This window comes from Copadichromis virginalis, linkage group LG7, assembly GCF_057382275.1.
Source record: "Copadichromis virginalis isolate Kocher_CV1m ecotype Utaka linkage group LG7, C_Virginalis_male_GT1.1, whole genome shotgun sequence".
Taxonomy (NCBI): domain Eukaryota; kingdom Metazoa; phylum Chordata; class Actinopteri; order Cichliformes; family Cichlidae; genus Copadichromis; species Copadichromis virginalis.
This window is the reverse complement of record NC_140624.1, coordinates 10,203,828-10,220,608: the sequence shown is the minus strand read 5'-3', so window position 1 is coordinate 10,220,608 and position 16,781 is coordinate 10,203,828. Positions and strand designations below refer to the sequence as shown.

At 40.9% G+C, this 16,781-nt stretch overlaps 2 protein-coding genes across 3 annotated transcripts; one reads left to right on the top strand and one right to left on the bottom strand.

Moving 5' to 3' along the window:
- Nucleotides 1-2,712: 2,712 nt before the first annotated feature.
- On the top strand, nt 2,713-9,073 carry prrt4a (proline rich transmembrane protein 4a). Its single transcript, XM_085461645.1, has 3 exons — nt 2,713-2,891; nt 3,210-4,079; nt 5,777-9,073. Exons 2-3 carry the CDS (start codon nt 3,317-3,319, stop codon nt 7,849-7,851), a joined length of 2,838 nt encoding a protein of 945 aa, XP_085317771.1. The 5' UTR covers nt 2,713-2,891; nt 3,210-3,316; the 3' UTR covers nt 7,852-9,073.
- A 612-nt stretch (nt 9,074-9,685) lies between these two features.
- impdh1a (IMP (inosine 5'-monophosphate) dehydrogenase 1a) lies at nt 9,686-16,762 on the bottom strand. Of its 2 annotated transcripts, XM_085461644.1 has the most exons (17): nt 16,021-16,762; nt 15,394-15,884; nt 14,627-14,725; nt 13,559-13,607; nt 12,831-12,932; nt 12,641-12,715; nt 12,299-12,505; nt 12,030-12,117; nt 11,741-11,940; nt 11,450-11,540; nt 11,257-11,352; nt 11,015-11,158; nt 10,776-10,917; nt 10,556-10,699; nt 10,387-10,470; nt 10,130-10,146; nt 9,686-10,020 (listed from the first exon to the last, which is right to left on the bottom strand). In XM_085461644.1, exons 2-17 carry the CDS (start codon nt 15,627-15,629, stop codon nt 9,917-9,919), a joined length of 1,878 nt encoding a protein of 625 aa, XP_085317770.1. In that variant the 5' UTR covers nt 15,630-15,884; nt 16,021-16,762; the 3' UTR covers nt 9,686-9,916. The 2 variants fall into 2 exon arrangements, with proteins under 2 accessions (XP_085317770.1, XP_085317769.1); XM_085461643.1 differs by lacking the exons at nt 10,130-10,146; nt 15,394-15,884; nt 16,021-16,762 and having other exon boundaries at nt 9,941-10,020; nt 14,627-14,724.
- Nucleotides 16,763-16,781: the final 19 nt, after the last annotated feature.

The following is a 16,781-nucleotide window of genomic DNA, read 5'->3' as shown; positions in this document are numbered from 1 at the left end:
CGCTTCTTCACTTGTATTTCGAAATACTCGAAGGCGGGTATTTCGAAGTCGCAAAGGAATGACGTCACAAGAAGGTGATTGGTCACTTGCAATGTTGAACCTGGAACAACATTAATTATGATGATGTGGGAACAATGCTGACACGAGGAAATCAGATCGTCCATCTAAGTCCTCCTCTTAACTCCTCCTCCTTCTTCTTCGTGATTTTCTGTAACTGCATATTTTCCGCCACCTACTGTGCAGTCTGAAAATATCTGGACTGTCACCCACTGTAAATCATTCGCCTCTGCCTGTCTGAGCAATGTATTTCCAATATAACAACCCTATAGTAACTGAACTGCAAATTTACAGATTTAATTTGAGTGGTTCTTTTGCGACCTCCTGCGAACTGCGACCTGTTCAAGCATTTATGCAGTATTTTTGGTAAGTCCACCACCAAGTTCCAAGTTTTCCCCTTTTGTGAATAATACCAGGAAAATACTTATCCTGGAACCTGTGGATATCACTGATTAGTGGGCTTCCTGTATTTGGCTGATTTTTATATTTTTATAGCTGCTTCCATTTCGGCTTCTTCTGTCTTCCTTGACATAATCAATGAGCGAGTTTCACTCTAATTAAAAACCAGCCGATATATATATATATATATATATATATATATATATATATATATATATATATATATATATATATATATATATAATTTTTTTTACTTTTATACACATCAGAATCAGAGAGACTTTATAATTACAAAGGGAACTTATTAATAAATTCCCTTTATGATTCCAGCTTTTCATGAAAAAAAATCTATGAACTTGAGTGACATCCCGTTCTTAATCCATGGAGTTTAATATGATTTTGGCACACCCTTTTCCCACAAGGTTTAAGAGTGTGTTTATGGGACTTTATGACCATTCTTCCAGAAACACATCTGTGAGGGCAGACAGGGATTTTGGATTTTGGCTCTAGTTGTTGACTGGAACACCGGAATTCAATTATTTAAATATAAATCATAGTATTTAGTATATCATTTAGTATATCATAGTATTTCCAAGGGACCTCTGACATTTTACACATCTTAATCAAATTTGTTCCACTGTTTCACGTTCAGAATTATTTTAAGATTTGTACTCATTTTAATGTATGTTTAATGAATGTTGGAGTTATTACAATTACAAAAACGAATGCTGAATAAACATTTCACTCAGTTCTTCTTTCAAAGACACTTGTGATGCCTGTCCTCAATGAACATGCTTTTAGATTTATGTTCTAAGAATTCACTTGAGTTTCCACAAAGGGATGCATGTGATTGTGGCATTGCCCTCATTACTTTGACCTCCTTTGTTGGTCCAATAACAGACAACTGAGGTGAAGTGTAAAGGTCATGTTTGTATACACATGTTAAGAGGGCATCACTGTATAATATTGTACTGTACATTTTGTCCCATCTTCATCTTTTTTTTAAAGTAAGGGAATTGCTTGCTTTTATCCTCCTCTTTGCTTGTGCAGCTTTGTTTATGAGTCTTGACATGACAGTCCTCATTCCCTGCAGGACCCCAGCCCCTGCTGACTTTGTCTTGTTGGAGGATGAGTTGTCTAAACAGAAACCAGTTGCTCAGTGAATTCAGATAGCGAGTGTGAGGCGGCAATCATTTGGCCATTACCCTTTCTGAGCTCATATGTTTGGCCTGTCATTGTTCCTTTCCAGCCCCTTTAGTCACGGCCGGGTTGATGCTTTCCTGTGTCCTCATCAGACACTGGGTTAATCACACCCCTGGGGAAGTTCCTATCTCCCATCTTTGACTGTCTAAATGATGTGGCATAGCCTTCGCTGTCATTCTGGCTGTACTTATCCAAGTGTAAACGCTTTATTATTATCTTTGGTGTTGCTAGTCACAGCCAGTGTGTGTGTCTTGGCACGTAGAACCATTATTTATGCCTTTGTGTTTTGTCCTAACGATATGTTTGGCGTATTTGTTTATGAGATGAAGTTAGGTTTGCATCCCAGCGACCAATCATTATGCATTTGGCAGAATTCCCATTCAATAGTAATGGTCAGTGAGAAGTTTATAAAACAGAAGTTTTGAGACGGCTGCAACATCTAGGCAAAGAGAGCATATAATGTGTGTCTGTGCCTCAAGCTTACTGTCCCCAAATATGTCCAAAGGTATGTGGATCAGTGTCTATTTTAGAAGCATCCATGGGAATTGAATTAGGCCATGAGGTTACTGGATTTCCCCCATTGGGTAAAAACAGCTCACGTGAACAATAAAAGGAGGAAAATAAAGGAATGTGAATAAGATAACACCATCACAGTTTCTCGCCGCAATAAGTGGTGGTAAAAATCCTTGGTCAAACAGTGCATGTACGAGATTCTCAGGTGTTCTGTGTTCGTATACAAGCAAGTAACTATGATCATGCGTTATAGATGTATGCTGTCAAAAAAGAATCTGCTTTTCAGTATATACTTTAGTTCAAATGTTTCTAGCTGAGCTGTTTACTTTTGCCACCAGTTGTAAATTACACACAAATCCATGTATTGATCTGCTCTGATATATTTTGCTTTTACATTTATTCTTCTCTTCTCCGAGGTTCTCACGTAACTAAAATAAAGGTGATACTCATAATGATGCAGCCTCAGATTTAGGAGAATCGAAGGCAGCAAACAGCCTCACTGTCAGATGAGTGCAGAAGCAGCGTGTGGGCATAGCGGGGGTTGTGTAGAGGAGGTGGGGTCTGTCCCGTGTGTCAGCAGCCCGATGGATAGAACAGGGGCATAGCAGAGTGAGTATGAAAGGACACGCCGTGCAATGCAGACAGAGACTGCAGACATGCAGCAGCACAGAGCGGCATATATGTTTAAAGAGGCTGCAGCAAAGAGGGCTATAGATGAGGTAAGGAAGCTAAAAAAGGAATGGCTGCCACACAGAGTTGCGTGGTCTAATGTCTCTTTTTTTAATGCTCTTGTTTAAGTGGGTTTTTGCATTTTAATGTTTGTACTGTGTGCACGTCACAAGACTTTATAGTCTAGCAGAGGGTTTCAGCACACCGCGTTCATATTCATCACACTGCCGTTATTTTCACCAACAATTTTTGATTTTCGCTGTGACCCACATGCAGCAGTTTAACTTTATCTATGTTAGAGATGTCCAAGACATATTTGAAGGCAGTTGGCATTACTTGTTTTTCCTACGTGTGATTGTTTTCTCCAGGTGTGTTAAGAATGACATCTTTGGAAACCTGATATTAGGGATTACTCAAACATGTGACTGCACAACAACTCCAAGTGACTCTGAGGTCAAGTTTGCCGACCCTCAACATGGTCTCTCTGTGGAATATTTATTTTCTCTTGCCTCTCTCTTTGCCTCACTCGCTTCGTGCCATAGCGTTAACTGGAGAAAATGTGAAAGAAACACAACAGCCAGACAGTGACAAGGCAGGGCAGTTTCTGAAACAGCTCTCGAGTAGACCTCATGTACCCGGTTCAGCACCAAGTGACCCCATGATTGCACCCGAGGATGATGACTTCCTGGGTTCCCCTTTAAGTTGGTCCTTATCATCATCTGAGGACACAGACAGACAAGGTGTGATTGGTGAATATGGCGATTTACTGGAGAGCGCTGAGACATCTCTTTTCTTTCCTAATGAGAAGGGACCCATACCCAGACCCACAAAGGGTGCTACAGTAGATACTGCCTCCACAGAGAGAATGCAAACAATGAAGTCCTCATCAGCAAGTGTACCACCCAAGCTTACCCATGAACAAACATTAAAGAATCAGCCAGCTGAGACCAACACCGCATCAGTTTTGTATCCTAGAGAGTCTGGAGAGAATCAGCCAACATTCCCAGGCTTTCAAAATCAGATGACTGATACTCACTTACCCTTTCTTCTCCCTGGCTCACTCCCATCACACACATCAGACCAGAACTCAACTTCATCACTGCCCACTGGACCGGGGCCAGACACTCTTGGATGGACCACAGGCATTTCTGTTACCACAAAGGGAAACAGAGATGGATTCATTGATATTACAGATCTTATTTTACAGAGAGAAACTGCCAGCATGGAGGCAAAAGAAGGTAAGAGTCCTTTAATTATTTACAGCATTCCTACTTTAAATCTAAAGCTGAAACTATGCCCTACAGTGCATTTCAGTTTCCTTGCATAACCTCCAAAAACTCAGAATCCACATGTCACTGCAGTGCTTATGATATGTATTCTGCTGGCAAACACAGTTCTTTTACATTCACAGAATGGGTTGCATCACTTTCTTCAAATGTCTCTCTTTGACTCAGTTCTCTGCCCTTGTCTTTCTCATTCAAGCCTTTTAGCACAGATTCTCCAGTTCAAACTTACACTCTCCTGTTAAAGTAAAACATTTTATTCACATTGCAGTCAGCCCGCACTCAAAGGTTACTGGATAATGCAGCATGCACACTATTTACTGTACACACACACAAATACTAGCATTTACTTGTCAAAGTAAATGTTGTGTCCACAAGCATATGAGGACTTGAAAGAAATTAATAAGGAATTTGCTTCCTCCTGTGTATGCATTTAACACCACACATTTTCAGTGTAACAACAAGTTTATTGAATAACTGCATCAAGATGGAGTACATATTAAATGTACTCTCATTTTTATTAGATTTCATAGACAGCAGAGCGAAAGCCCCACACTTATAAGTGCTCTCTGTTCGCTGCATCTATACTGATTGCTTCACTACTAATGGAGGACCAGAAATAGGACACATTCCATTTATAACCAGTAGGTTCCCTGATTCCCTGATTGCCCTATACAGCTTATTTCATATACAGAATAAGAAACTAACATTTTTTGTTTGTTACAATGTTATCATCAGTCATAAACCTCTTTCGCATTCTTACAGATAACAACATCGCTTCACTAATGCAAATTTACTTATAGCCACACAAAATGAGAGCAGGCATGAGGTCAATACTGGCTAATCAGCACACATACAGTATCTCTCTTCCTCACTTTCACACAAACACATATGCACACAACCTACTGCTCATGCTCCCACTCTGTCTGTGACCCAGTTAGATTCCCAGTTACAAGCCCGTTCTGTTTTATTATGGATTAGCTTCACACACAGCAGATTACACCCTGCTCTCTTTTTAGAAAATGAAGATTGTGCGTAAAAATAAATTTGGCCTGTATCCAGAGGTTAGATTAGCACCAGTATGTTCATTTCTCGAGAAAAAAATGTCATTATTAAAGATAATATGACACATTACCACCACACAAAAAAATAATAAAAATACACAGGTGTATTAGGTGTGAAGCAAAGCCATACTTTGAGCTTAATGCTAACACTAGCATTCTAACATGCTCATGATGACATGGATAAAGTGCTGATGACATTGACAGTATAAAACATGGATGTAGCTTACAGAGCATTAAACCTGCATTCTAATTAATGGCCACCAGAGGGCGGCCCTATAGAAGTCTATGGGAAAAACGACTCCTGACTTGACCTACCCTGCTGAGTTCACAGGCTCAGTCACTCATTTAGAGACATATTAAATTTTTAAAAACTAAGACATGTTTAATACTATGTTTTAAAAAACCATAGCGATGTCCATCTTTTACACTGTCTATGTATTACTATACCATCATATTTATGCAAGTTAGCATGTTTGCTCGTTTGCCAACGAAAAACTTTAAATTAAGTCTGTACTTAAATTTTCTACTTTTTGGTTTTCTTTTGACATAACCAATATGGTGTTCATGTGTTTTTTATATTCTTTACAGATGACTCCAAGAATGATTCAAAAGCCAGAAGCCCAAGCCGGCTAGATGGTAACATGGACACAATTGCCACAACCTGCAAAACATTAAATCATTCCTGGACACCTACCTACCCAGAGGATTTTACTCACAACAAGCCTCTGCACCCCTTTCTGGCTCTCACCCCTTCATTTTTGGTCCCTTTGTATTCAGACTGGAACTCTGCCCTGGCTACGTGGGGATTTGCATGGGAAGCACATATCTATGGCCTGGGCTCTGTCTTCACTGTATTTGGCCTAATCTCTGTAGTCTGCCTGTTAGGGCTGCCCCTGAGGTGTCCCCCAGGAAGCCCCTACTTCACAATGCTGCACTTGTTCATTTTGGCATTTGCAGGGATCCAAGCTTTCTGTTTGCTTTACGATGCTTACAGTTACCAAGATCGCCTTTCCCCTGTTGTCTCTCTGCTGCTCTCCGAACTGCCATTGCCATGTTTGATCTCAGCATTTTCCCTGGCCTTCCTCCTTCTTTCCTTTCGTTCATGCAAGCATCTTTCACTTTCACCTGTTATTTCTGCCTCCTTCTCAGCCTTGCCAAAGCCTTGCTTGTTGCTATGTTTGGCCCTGTTACATTTTATTATCTCTTTGGGATGTTTTGGGATTTTTCAGCTCTTTCACAGCCTCCCGACTGTCATCCTGCTCTTTCCTCAGGGTGTGTTCGTATGTCTCGCCACCTTTCTCTCATGCTCATACCTCATCTTCTACTGCTTGACACAAGTCAACAGTAGAAACATTTACAGGTTAAATGACAATGGAGAGAATGGAGGATCTCCTGAGGTGATGCGACCTGCAATTTGCCCCTTTGCTAGTGTGAAGGACTGGGGTAGGGCAGCAGGAGCTGGAGTAGGAACTTCTTTGTGTTTGTTAGGGTGTGGAGGTCTTCAGCTTTATGGGATCCTGCATGCCCTTGGTTTGGGTGGGGTTGATGGCCATGGGTTTCAGCCTTGGCCATGGTGGGGCTACCAAGTAGGCTGCAGACTCTGTGAGATTGGGGTCTGCCTAGGTTTGTCTGTCATTGGCACACATCCTCTATTCTGTAGCAACTCTAACAAGACCATAGCACATCCTAGACCAGGATCTTGGTCCCGTCTATCCGGTGGCTCTCCTTCACGAATGCTCACCATAACCTCTCAGGATGGTGCAAATTCCCCCGTCCTTTCCCAGGGTAAGCAAGAAAAGCTGGTGGCCTGTGATGTTGTAGCCAAGGAGCAGTCAGAGGTTCTTCCTCTTTACTCAATTGTGGAGTCTCCTGGAAATATACCAGACTGTGATCACAAACCCAGCCGAAGCAAAACTGTACTACCTCTCCCCACACCCCCAAACCCACCGCATAAACCTACAGCCTCACCTGAGACTCGCCTGTCATCACTGGATCATTTAAGTCTCGAGACTGACTCAACTGTGGATCTGCAGCCTCCATCTCCCATAGACTTGTCGCGCAGCATCGACCAAGCTCTGTTCAGCGAATCCCTGTTTTCTCATAGTATCTTTGGTTTCCCAAGACTCATACCTGTTTCCTCAAGCCTTTCCTTGAGCTCCCCAAGCCAAGGTACATCAAAGCAAGGGCCCAGCTCTGTGGGAAATACCCTTTACCGAACTTCTTCTTGTGGAGATGTAGATCAAGAGAACACCTTGTCCAACTCCAGGTATTCCCAACCTCAAGGCTGTATGACAGCTCGTAGAAATCAACCATTATCACCAGACCAATGTGATTGGAAAGGGAGTGTTACTGGTTCAACCCAGGGCCTTTGCAGCCATTCCATAGAAACAGGAAAGCTGCGATCACATTCATGGGCCAACAGAGGGCAAAATTTTACTCAGAGCAGCCTCCCACGTGCAATCCCCCACCTGCCATACCACAGACGTTACCGAACCCTGAGCTTAGCTTCCCAGGACAGTCGGGGGTCTGGCCGATTGGCAGGAACTAAACACCTGAGTGAAAGCAAACAGCTGGAATGGGATATGGCTGTACAAGCAGAGTTTGTCAGTGTGTGCAAACAAATTGATGCACTGAGTGTTTGCAGTGACACCATTGAATTGTAGAAAGCTAAAAAACAAAATAAAACTGGGTGTAACTGGAATACAAATTGTGTAGATTTAAGTCTATTCAGGTTAAATGGGGGAATTAAACCGTAGTCTATATGTCAAAAACGTTATATAGACCTAAAATATGAGCCACTATTTTTTGTAAATACTGTACTGTTGATATTGTATATTCAAACAAAAAAAAGTTTATAAGACTGTCTTCATTATGCTGTTTTCAGCAACCTATTTCTTCCTTGCAGTATTGCTTTATTTGAGCAACATTATAATTTTAGAATGTGTCCATTGAAATCACATGTAAAATCAAACATTTGTTTCTAAAAAAGGTAATATTTGTGGCAAAGAAGTTAGCCAAAAAGGAGTTCAAATTATTATTTTTTTGCTTTATTTTGTTTTAGTGAAAATCCAGGATTGTGTCGAGGAAATCTAGCAGCCATAGGACAAGCAAAAGTCACAAAAGTTAAAGTTTGCGTTGCTGATGCGTTCTGTGGTTTGTGAGACATACTTGAAAGGGCTTAACTTTCTCCGCTCCCCTTTCCCGATAGTGTGCTAAAAGAATTACAGTCTAAATATATAAACCTTCTGAGGTTTCTTTGAATTTTGAGTGTAAAAGCATTAATAGGGACAAGCTGGTGTTTTTTTGTTTTTCGTTTGTTTGTTTCCTTGAGTTGTTTCTGGGTGTTTTCTTTTAACAGTGGAATATCTTTGAAGAATGAAAACAACATCATTACATTGCATGAATTTAAAGTGGTAGCAAAACAGTTTTTAAATAGTATCAAACTGTTGTTTGAAAATTTTTCTTTATTCAAATACATATACATCCAGTATATGACACAAGTTACATTAAATGAAAGTTTGATTCCTAGGTTGACCAAAAAAAGATGTTATTTATGGCATTGTTTATAATTAAGATGTGTCAACTAGTAAGAAGTTTAATTAACTGGTGACAAATTGTTGGCAAAATTAAAAATTAATTGTTGATTTTTTTAAAAACTGAGTGATACATGTAATACGTCTCTAACCAAATATACTGAGTACCTCACAGAAAAAAGGAAAAATTAAATTCATTTAAAAGTGATATTTGTAAAGATCGTTAGAAATAAATAAATCAAAACTGGAATATTGGTTTTGTTCTACTGCAACACTAGATAATCCATCTACCTTTTTTTGTGCTTTATTATTATTTTTTTTAATACTGAGTCTGGGAAATAAAGACAAATAACCAACCATTCTATATCCTGCTGTGTTATTAATGATAACCTTTTGCAAAATAGCATTTTTGGAGAATACAGCATGTACTATAAAGCTAAGTGGAGCTTTGGTTGCATAGTGACAATAAAAATGAGAATGATGAAAGAAAACAGTGAATACTCTCCTTTAAATCAAGCAATAACATTAAAATAAGAGTAAAGTTCCAGGTGAGAGTGTAAATTGCTTTTTGAAGGCACTCCCTATTTGGAGTGCTCGTTTATAAATTAAGGCTGATGCTTTTCTTGTCCCTTCTATGACAGAGCAGCACAGAGCTCACCGACACGCATCAAAGAAATGACTTGAGTGACAAAGCTGTGCACTAAAAACATTATGAGAATTTTACTCTTCTGTGTTTATTAGCACACTTCACTTGTTATTGTTATATATAAGAGAGAAAGAGAACTAAAAGTATGTGATTAAAGCTCTGTGCGCTGTTATTTACTTGATTTCCTGCAAAAAAAAAAGGGGGGGGGGGGGGGGGGAGTAAATGTAGTAAATGAGCAAGGAAATATATGGCTGTACTCTTCTCTATCAAGCTCGGCAGATATATCATGACAAGTTTGTTCCATACTTTTTCTTGTTGAAAGGGAACCACAGAATAGATAATAACAGGATTCCCTCTACACCTTGACCTGAGAGGGAGAACAAGAGATTAAGAGTTTGTGACCATCCTCTAAAACTCTGTTCTTTGGCTCTATCCTTTTAGGCTCTTTGAACTTTAAGAGAGTTGTTTTGGGGTCAGAGCTGGGACAGAATAGTTTTGTTTAAACTTTAGAGTGTAGAAGTCACAGGAGCTTCATGCGTTGCATTCTGATCACATGCGCCCGGTGCATCTGCTCATAGCTGCTGGGGTCGGGACGTTGGGTCCCGATCGGGTGTTTCCTCTTCCACCTGTTTCAGTAAAACCGCTTCTCATGACTACATGTGGAATAGAAAAAAAAGAGGGAAAGCATAAACTTTACAGTTAGAAAAATAAATGAAGATGTTTTTTTTAAGAAAGGAGAAGATGGAGGTAATGATTACTTACATGGCACAAAAGAATATCTAATATGATAGCATGAGTAATAAAGAGAAAAAGATAAGAGAGTTTTATACTGTTGAAGGTAAATTAATGGACACTTAACAATGAAGTATATCTAACAACAGCATGTTCACATACTGTCACTGGTATTAAAATGTTTAGACAACAGAAACAGGAAAAGAAAAAGACATACATGGAGAAAGAAGGGGTTGCAGCGGAGGGGTAAAGGTCACCTTAAACAAACAGTCAAACGTCAGACTTACGAGTGAAGCCCGTGGACGCCACCTTCCATCTGAGCCGACATGGTCCTCTTCTCAAACTTCAGTTCTCCAGAATACATCATTGACCTGGAGACAGATCACAGGAGGATACTTGGCGAAAGCCTTCACGTAACAAATCTCACACTAAACAGACGCACAGTTTGACACTTACCGTAAAATGGACAAACTTTTGGCTCCTATGTCCTGACAGCCATGTTGGATGCCAGCAATGAGGTAAGGAACAAACTTATGAATGGAGCCTTTGTCTTGTACTGACCCCGAAACACCTTGAGCTACCTTTACCTTATCTCCCTCACTGGGCACACAAACATAATTCACATGATTAACAAGGTAAGTTTTCCAGATTAAGTGTTTTCCAGTAAAAATCTCACCTAAAGTAGCGTTTCTGGCTGTTATTTTTCTCCATGGCATCTAAGGAGCCCATTCCTCTGTACTTTTTCAGGCGCACACCGTCGGAAAAGAAATATTCTCCTGGAGCTTCAGTAGTTGCCGCCAGCAATGATCCCATCATTACTGAGGAAGGAAAAAGACTGAATTGTTCAGTGACTAATCCAAGTATACACACAAATTTAATGCCTCCAGAAAATGAGAGAAAATTTCTTTCTTTTACCCGTAGATGCTCCCAGGGCAAGAGCTTTTACCACATGTCCAACAGTTTGAATGCCTCCATCAGCGATTACCGGCACTCCAAAACGTCTGGCATACTCCGCGACCTTGTACACTGATGTGCCCTGGGGCCGTCCACAGGCCATTACTGAGAAACAAGACCACAATGTGATGGTTGGGAGCAAAGTATCCTCAATACAGTGAAATTCATACATTTTTATGTCCCATGATTAAGTATGATCGTACCTTCCTGTGTGATACAGATAGAGCCGCACCCCATTCCCACCCTCAGGGCATCCACACCGGCATCTATGAGGTTTTTGGCCTGAGCAGCTGTCACCACTAGAGAGAGACAGAGGCACAGAAAAGTGACAAAGAAAGGCACAAATGTAGAAGATGAATTCAAGAAGACAGTCCCGAGTAAAGAAATGGTGCTCACCATTTCCTCCAACCACTTGTAGTTCGGGATATTTATGCTTGATGTAGTTTATCGTGTTAATCTGATAGACTGAGTTTCCTTGAGAAGAGTCCTGTAATAATAATAATAATAAAACAAAATTATGGGAAAATGACTTAAGATCGGTCAAACACTCATACCAACTCTGTAGTTCCATTCATCCGGTGATTATTATGAGACCAATGACTTAGCTGACTATATGTGATCCAATAAAAAATTAGAATCAAATAACAGATCAAACAAAAGTTTAATTACAATACAATCAAAACTTACCAGGACAACAACATCGACTCCAGCCTGCACGAGGAGGTCCAGTCTGTATTTGTCGTCCTCCCTGGTACCGATGGCGGCTCCACACAGCAGCTGTTTACGAGAGTCCTTGGAAGCCAGAGGATAATCCCTGTTCTTCTTCAAGTCAGTCCTAGCGATAATGGCGACGAGCTCATCGTTGTCATTAACTATGGGGAGCTTACCTGGGAGAATGAGAAAGGAAAGACCAAATATGCTACAGTCACAATTATGATTGCTACCTATACGGCAGAGTTACTCTTTAAAGTTTTACCTTTTTTGCTACGTTGCAGTATATCGTTAGCTTCTTTTAGTGTGACTCCAGCTGGTGCAACAACTAGATCTTCTCTTTTTGTCATTGCCTGCATCAGAAAATAAACTGTGACCACACACACACTCGTTTGATATTATAATTCTTACTTTGAGTACTCCGGGAGAGTAGAAAAGTGTTATATAAAAATCAGTCCATTTACCGTTTACCAGATTATGTTCTCAAAAATATACAAATTCTTGCAGAATCGTCCACAACATTAATACACTCACTTCTTCAAGAGGTTGGTCATGGTCCTTCTCAGAAAGAAAATCGATATCCCTGGAGGTAACTATGCCGACCAGCTTGCTGCCCATCTTGCCAGTCTCTGTAATCGGGATCCCAGAGAAACCATGGCGTAACTTGGCCTCGAACACATCGCCTACTGTGTGACGGGGACTCATTACCACTGGATCTGTAATAAAGCCCTGCTCAAATTTCTAGCAAAAACAGAAACACGAATGTCGAGTGGGATTTAATTTCCATATCAGATGGCTGTTAGGGGCTTCATAGATCAAAAATGATTTCATCTGTTTAATTAGAGCACATGTGTGCAGTGACTTTTTCTGTCTCACCTTCACTTTGCGCACCTCATTGGCCTGGAACTCAGCAGTGGAGTTATGATGAATTATTCCAATCCCTCCCATCAGCTGAATCCAACCAATTAGAGACAGGAGTAAGTAAGTGAAGAAAAGCATCATTTGAGCAGTACCTACTCAGCTACTAAGTGTGATGTATATAACACTCTGCAGTGTTTGTACTCACTGCCATGGCGATGGCCATGGATGACTCCGTGACTGTATCCATAGGAGATGAAATGAGAGGCGTCTTCAGGGTAATCTTTCGTGTCAGGGCTGAAGTTAGATCCTTAAAAGTTCAATGCATTTGGAAACAAATTTATCACCTTATACTGCAACACTGAGGTCTACAACAAGCGTTTTAGCAAATTAAATAAGTATTTCTTAACTGGCTCATTTGCCCTGCAGTGAGCCAGTTTGGACGCATCAGAAGTGGAGTTGCTGTACTAACCGGGTGAGTGTTTAAAGGACCCAGGTGGCTTCCTCGAACACCTGCTCTCCAGCAATAACCCATGTGATCTAGTCATGAAATTAATTTAATGTTCCAGCAGAGTTCAAAAAGATGAACACAGTGCAAGTCAAATAAACAACCCCGTGCTCATGCACCTTTAACTAAGCAACACAACAAAGAGTTAGGGACTGATTACAGCAGCACCTTAATAACAGCAATATAAAATATAATGAGTTAAAGGACACTGTGTTTGAAGCACACTTAGCTCACTTTGCTCGTGGCAGTTTTCAAAGGAAACTATTCCTGTGTTGCCATTCACCAAAGCAGCAACCTCAACTAGTGCTGTGACATAACCCATGTTGAAGAACCCTAATCCCAACTACATCACATCACATGAGCAGTACACTGAGAAAGTTTGAGCAGTAGGCTATGTTTAATATATTAGACAGTATGATGACACTTACCACCTCATCAGAAGTGAAATCTATGAAACCGGGGAGGATCAAGAAGTCACTGAAAGGGGAGAGGTGACAGAGAGATAAGATCATGACGACTATGAAGTACTGCACAAACTAAATTAGAAATCACTTTTCAGTGGGGTCACATCAGTCATTGCACTGGTCAGCGCGTCGATTTGATCTCAGCTCTCACTGATCACTACATCATCACATGAGTTGTTAGCACTCATGGGTTGGATGCCACCTATCTTCAAACTCGGCGCTCATTTTGATCTCAGCTACTCACCTGTAAAGTTTTGTGTGTGCATCTTCCACTGTTGCGATGCTACCGTGCTGACAAACTCAACACCACCTTTTTAGTGCTTCCTGCTATTGCAGGTGTCGCCAGGACCACTTTTTGCCATGAGGAAACACACAAAGACTTAACTGAAAAAACAAAACCAGCCTCACTGTGGCGACTGGTAAGCAGCATTTAATGTTAATAGTGACATTGACTGACCAACAAAACACTTGTAAAGCTACCTCTTATAGTTGTGTATGTGAACTATATGTTTTGCAGTCACTCCTACACGGCAACATTTTATTTTATTTTATTAGCTGACAGTAAGCAGAAATAATCTGTCAGCAGCACACTGAAACGTTCTGCATTTATCCTCTGCACACTGATAAACCCTACACATAGCCCCATTAAGGAAACTACCCTGACAGCCATTAAAGCACTGATATGTGCAGGACACACACACACACACACACACACACACACACACACACACACACACACACACACACACTCTCTCTGACAGACACTGCTTTTAATGTCTGTAGCACCACTCAAGACTCATCCTTGAAAGTAGTATTATGCGTAATAATCCCCCAAATAAAACCTGAGCAGATGTGTCATTGCTGATATTAATAAAGATTTAATGGAAGATATGACATAACAGTGTATATGTGTGTTTCTTTAGGTGCATGTGGATCTGTGTCAGCATGTAAGCAATGCCATGAATGTGTTTGTGTGTGTGAGGGTTGTTTTGGGGGTTTTGTTTTTTTCATTTTAAATTTAGCATTTCTTACTTGTACGTAAGTCCGTCACCGATAGCAAAAAGTTGTTGTGCTGTGAGTCCATCCTCAGGAACGTAACCCGTACCCCCGCTGATCAAGTAGTCAGCCATGCTGAAATTTAAAAAACACACACACTCATCGTGGAGCTGAGAATATGAGTTAGCCACCACCACATCTAAATACTGAGCGAAATACTGGTGTATCCCAATGAAAAGACAACAGCATTATAGACATATATATAGCTTTAAATTTACAATAATTTGTTCTTGTTGCAGATTTTATACACTTAAGTGAATATTTTATTATTCTGTCCATCACTTTAGCTGATTGAAAAAGGTGCACCTAAATTAGGAGAAAGTGTATTTTTACTAAAAATAAAGGTATGGTTGGTTAGTCAGCAGTTAAATTCTGAATCCATTTCAAAAAGCATGTGGCTCATCTGTCTCTGTTTCTTACAAACATACTGTAACTAGATCCTATTACAAATGTTGGAGAGAAGACAGGAAACGCAAGCAATAGAGAATCCGTCCTTGTCAATGGAAACTCCTTCTATACACCTATGACGGCAGTACAGTAGGTAAGAGGATTTGGTAGGCTGCCCAGGTAGCTGATAAATGAGCTTGTAATGAGCACAGCCAATGCAACTAGAAAGTGAAAACAGCTCAGTTGCTACTGGAAGTGTAATGTTTACAAGTTATACGGCTTCATATATCACATCTGCACATAGAAGCTTGTGATGTTGCAGCGTGCGAAGATTGCTAAGAGAGTGTGACACTGACCTCTCTGGTTCATAACCAGCTTGAATACGTGTAGCGCTGTATCGCTGGGCTGCTGTCTCATATCCATGTCCATGTAGCACAGGGTGGGCATATCCCCCATACGGGTGAGGTTGCTCCCCATCTCTGTTTGAGGGCCGTGGCCGTGCTGGTTCCATGTCTCCAACAATCCTTCGGTAGTCAATGAGGTAGCTGTCCCTTTCTCCATCTCCAAAGCGGTCATAAGCATGACCTTCCATCTCTATTAAATCCAGGGCTCTGACCTCCACGGTGCCCGACCACCTATCACGCACTCTTTAAGCACTTGTGACTTGTTTCATACACACAAATACAATCACACCTTCACGCTGCAAGTAAACAGTGGCCTCAGCAAACCCCGGGAGACACACTCTAACGCAGTCAATGCTTTGAGTGCATGTTCACACAAACACCATTCAGACACACCTGATATGGGAGTAAGCTATCGTGCCGCTCGAGACTTGCAGATGACAAACCTGTAGGAAATAGAAGAAACAGCAACAAAAGATCCTAAACAAATTGTCCAAGGCTGAGTTTGTATTCCAGTTAGTTATCACTTATCCATGGAGGCCATTAAGGCCCTCAGACAGTGGATAGTCTTTTTTTGCCCACCTGTTGATGAAGGTCGCTATCGTGGCACAGCAAATTTAGATCTCCTGTATTCTCCCCAGCAAAAGGAACAAGCAGCCCCCGGGGAGGAGAGTCAAGCCTTGCGTAGGCAGCAGAGATTCATCCCCCTGGAGGTCCAAACTTGCTTGGTTATCCCTACGGCTGGGAGCTTCTCTCTACTCTATTCTCCTGATGCCTGCTGAGCTTAACTCTGTTTCTGACAGCAGACGTCACTCTCCCACAAAGAGGATTGGGAGCATTAATGCAGAATGGGGTGGGGTGAGATGGGTGTTGGGTGGAGTGTAGGTAGTAGTACCGAGGAAGAGAAGGATGGGTCAAGATGACACTTGAAAACACTTTCCTCACAGGAGATTACCATGTTGTGACGGTCTGTGTTCGTGTGTGTGTGTGTAGACAGAGCTGTGAATGAGACAAGGTCGAACCCCAGGATACGTACAAACTTCCTGTCTTTGAGAAATGAGACAGAGAATAACTTTTAAAGACGTAATGCTGTCTAATTAGTTTGTCACACTTAAATTTAGGAGTGGCTTGTATACCGTGGCACTATTATTTATCATGGCAGTATAACAACAGAGTTCTATAAATACTTTCTTATATTATGACGTTTTAATTAATAAAATTTAGCAGATCAACATCTTTGAAATGTCTGTTCTGGCTGCTGTGGGAGCTTTTTAATCTTAAATCGTTAAACTGTTTGGACTGTTCATTGAGAAACAGTAGGAACTTTGCTACCTACAGTGCTT

What these genes read in the sequence shown, in the direction of transcription:
- impdh1a (XM_085461644.1), bottom strand. Translation starts at nt 15,629, where the DNA reads ATGGAAGGTCATGCTTATGACCGCTTTGGAGATGGAGAAAGGGACAGC. An exon ending in ATTTCACTTCTGATGAGGTG is followed by an intron (nt 12,933 to 13,558) that starts GTAAGTGTCATC and finishes TGAACTTTTAAG; the next exon opens with GATCTAACTTCAGCCCTGAC. An exon ending in ACAAGTGGTTGGAGGAAATG is followed by an intron (nt 11,353 to 11,449) that starts GTGAGCACCATT and finishes GTCTCTCTCTAG; the next exon opens with TGGTGACAGCTGCTCAGGCC.
- prrt4a (XM_085461645.1), top strand. Translation starts at nt 3,317, where the DNA reads ATGGTCTCTCTGTGGAATATTTATTTTCTCTTGCCTCTCTCTTTGCCT. An exon ending in CAGCATGGAGGCAAAAGAAG is followed by an intron (nt 4,080 to 5,776) that starts GTAAGAGTCCTT and finishes TATTCTTTACAG; the next exon opens with ATGACTCCAAGAATGATTCA.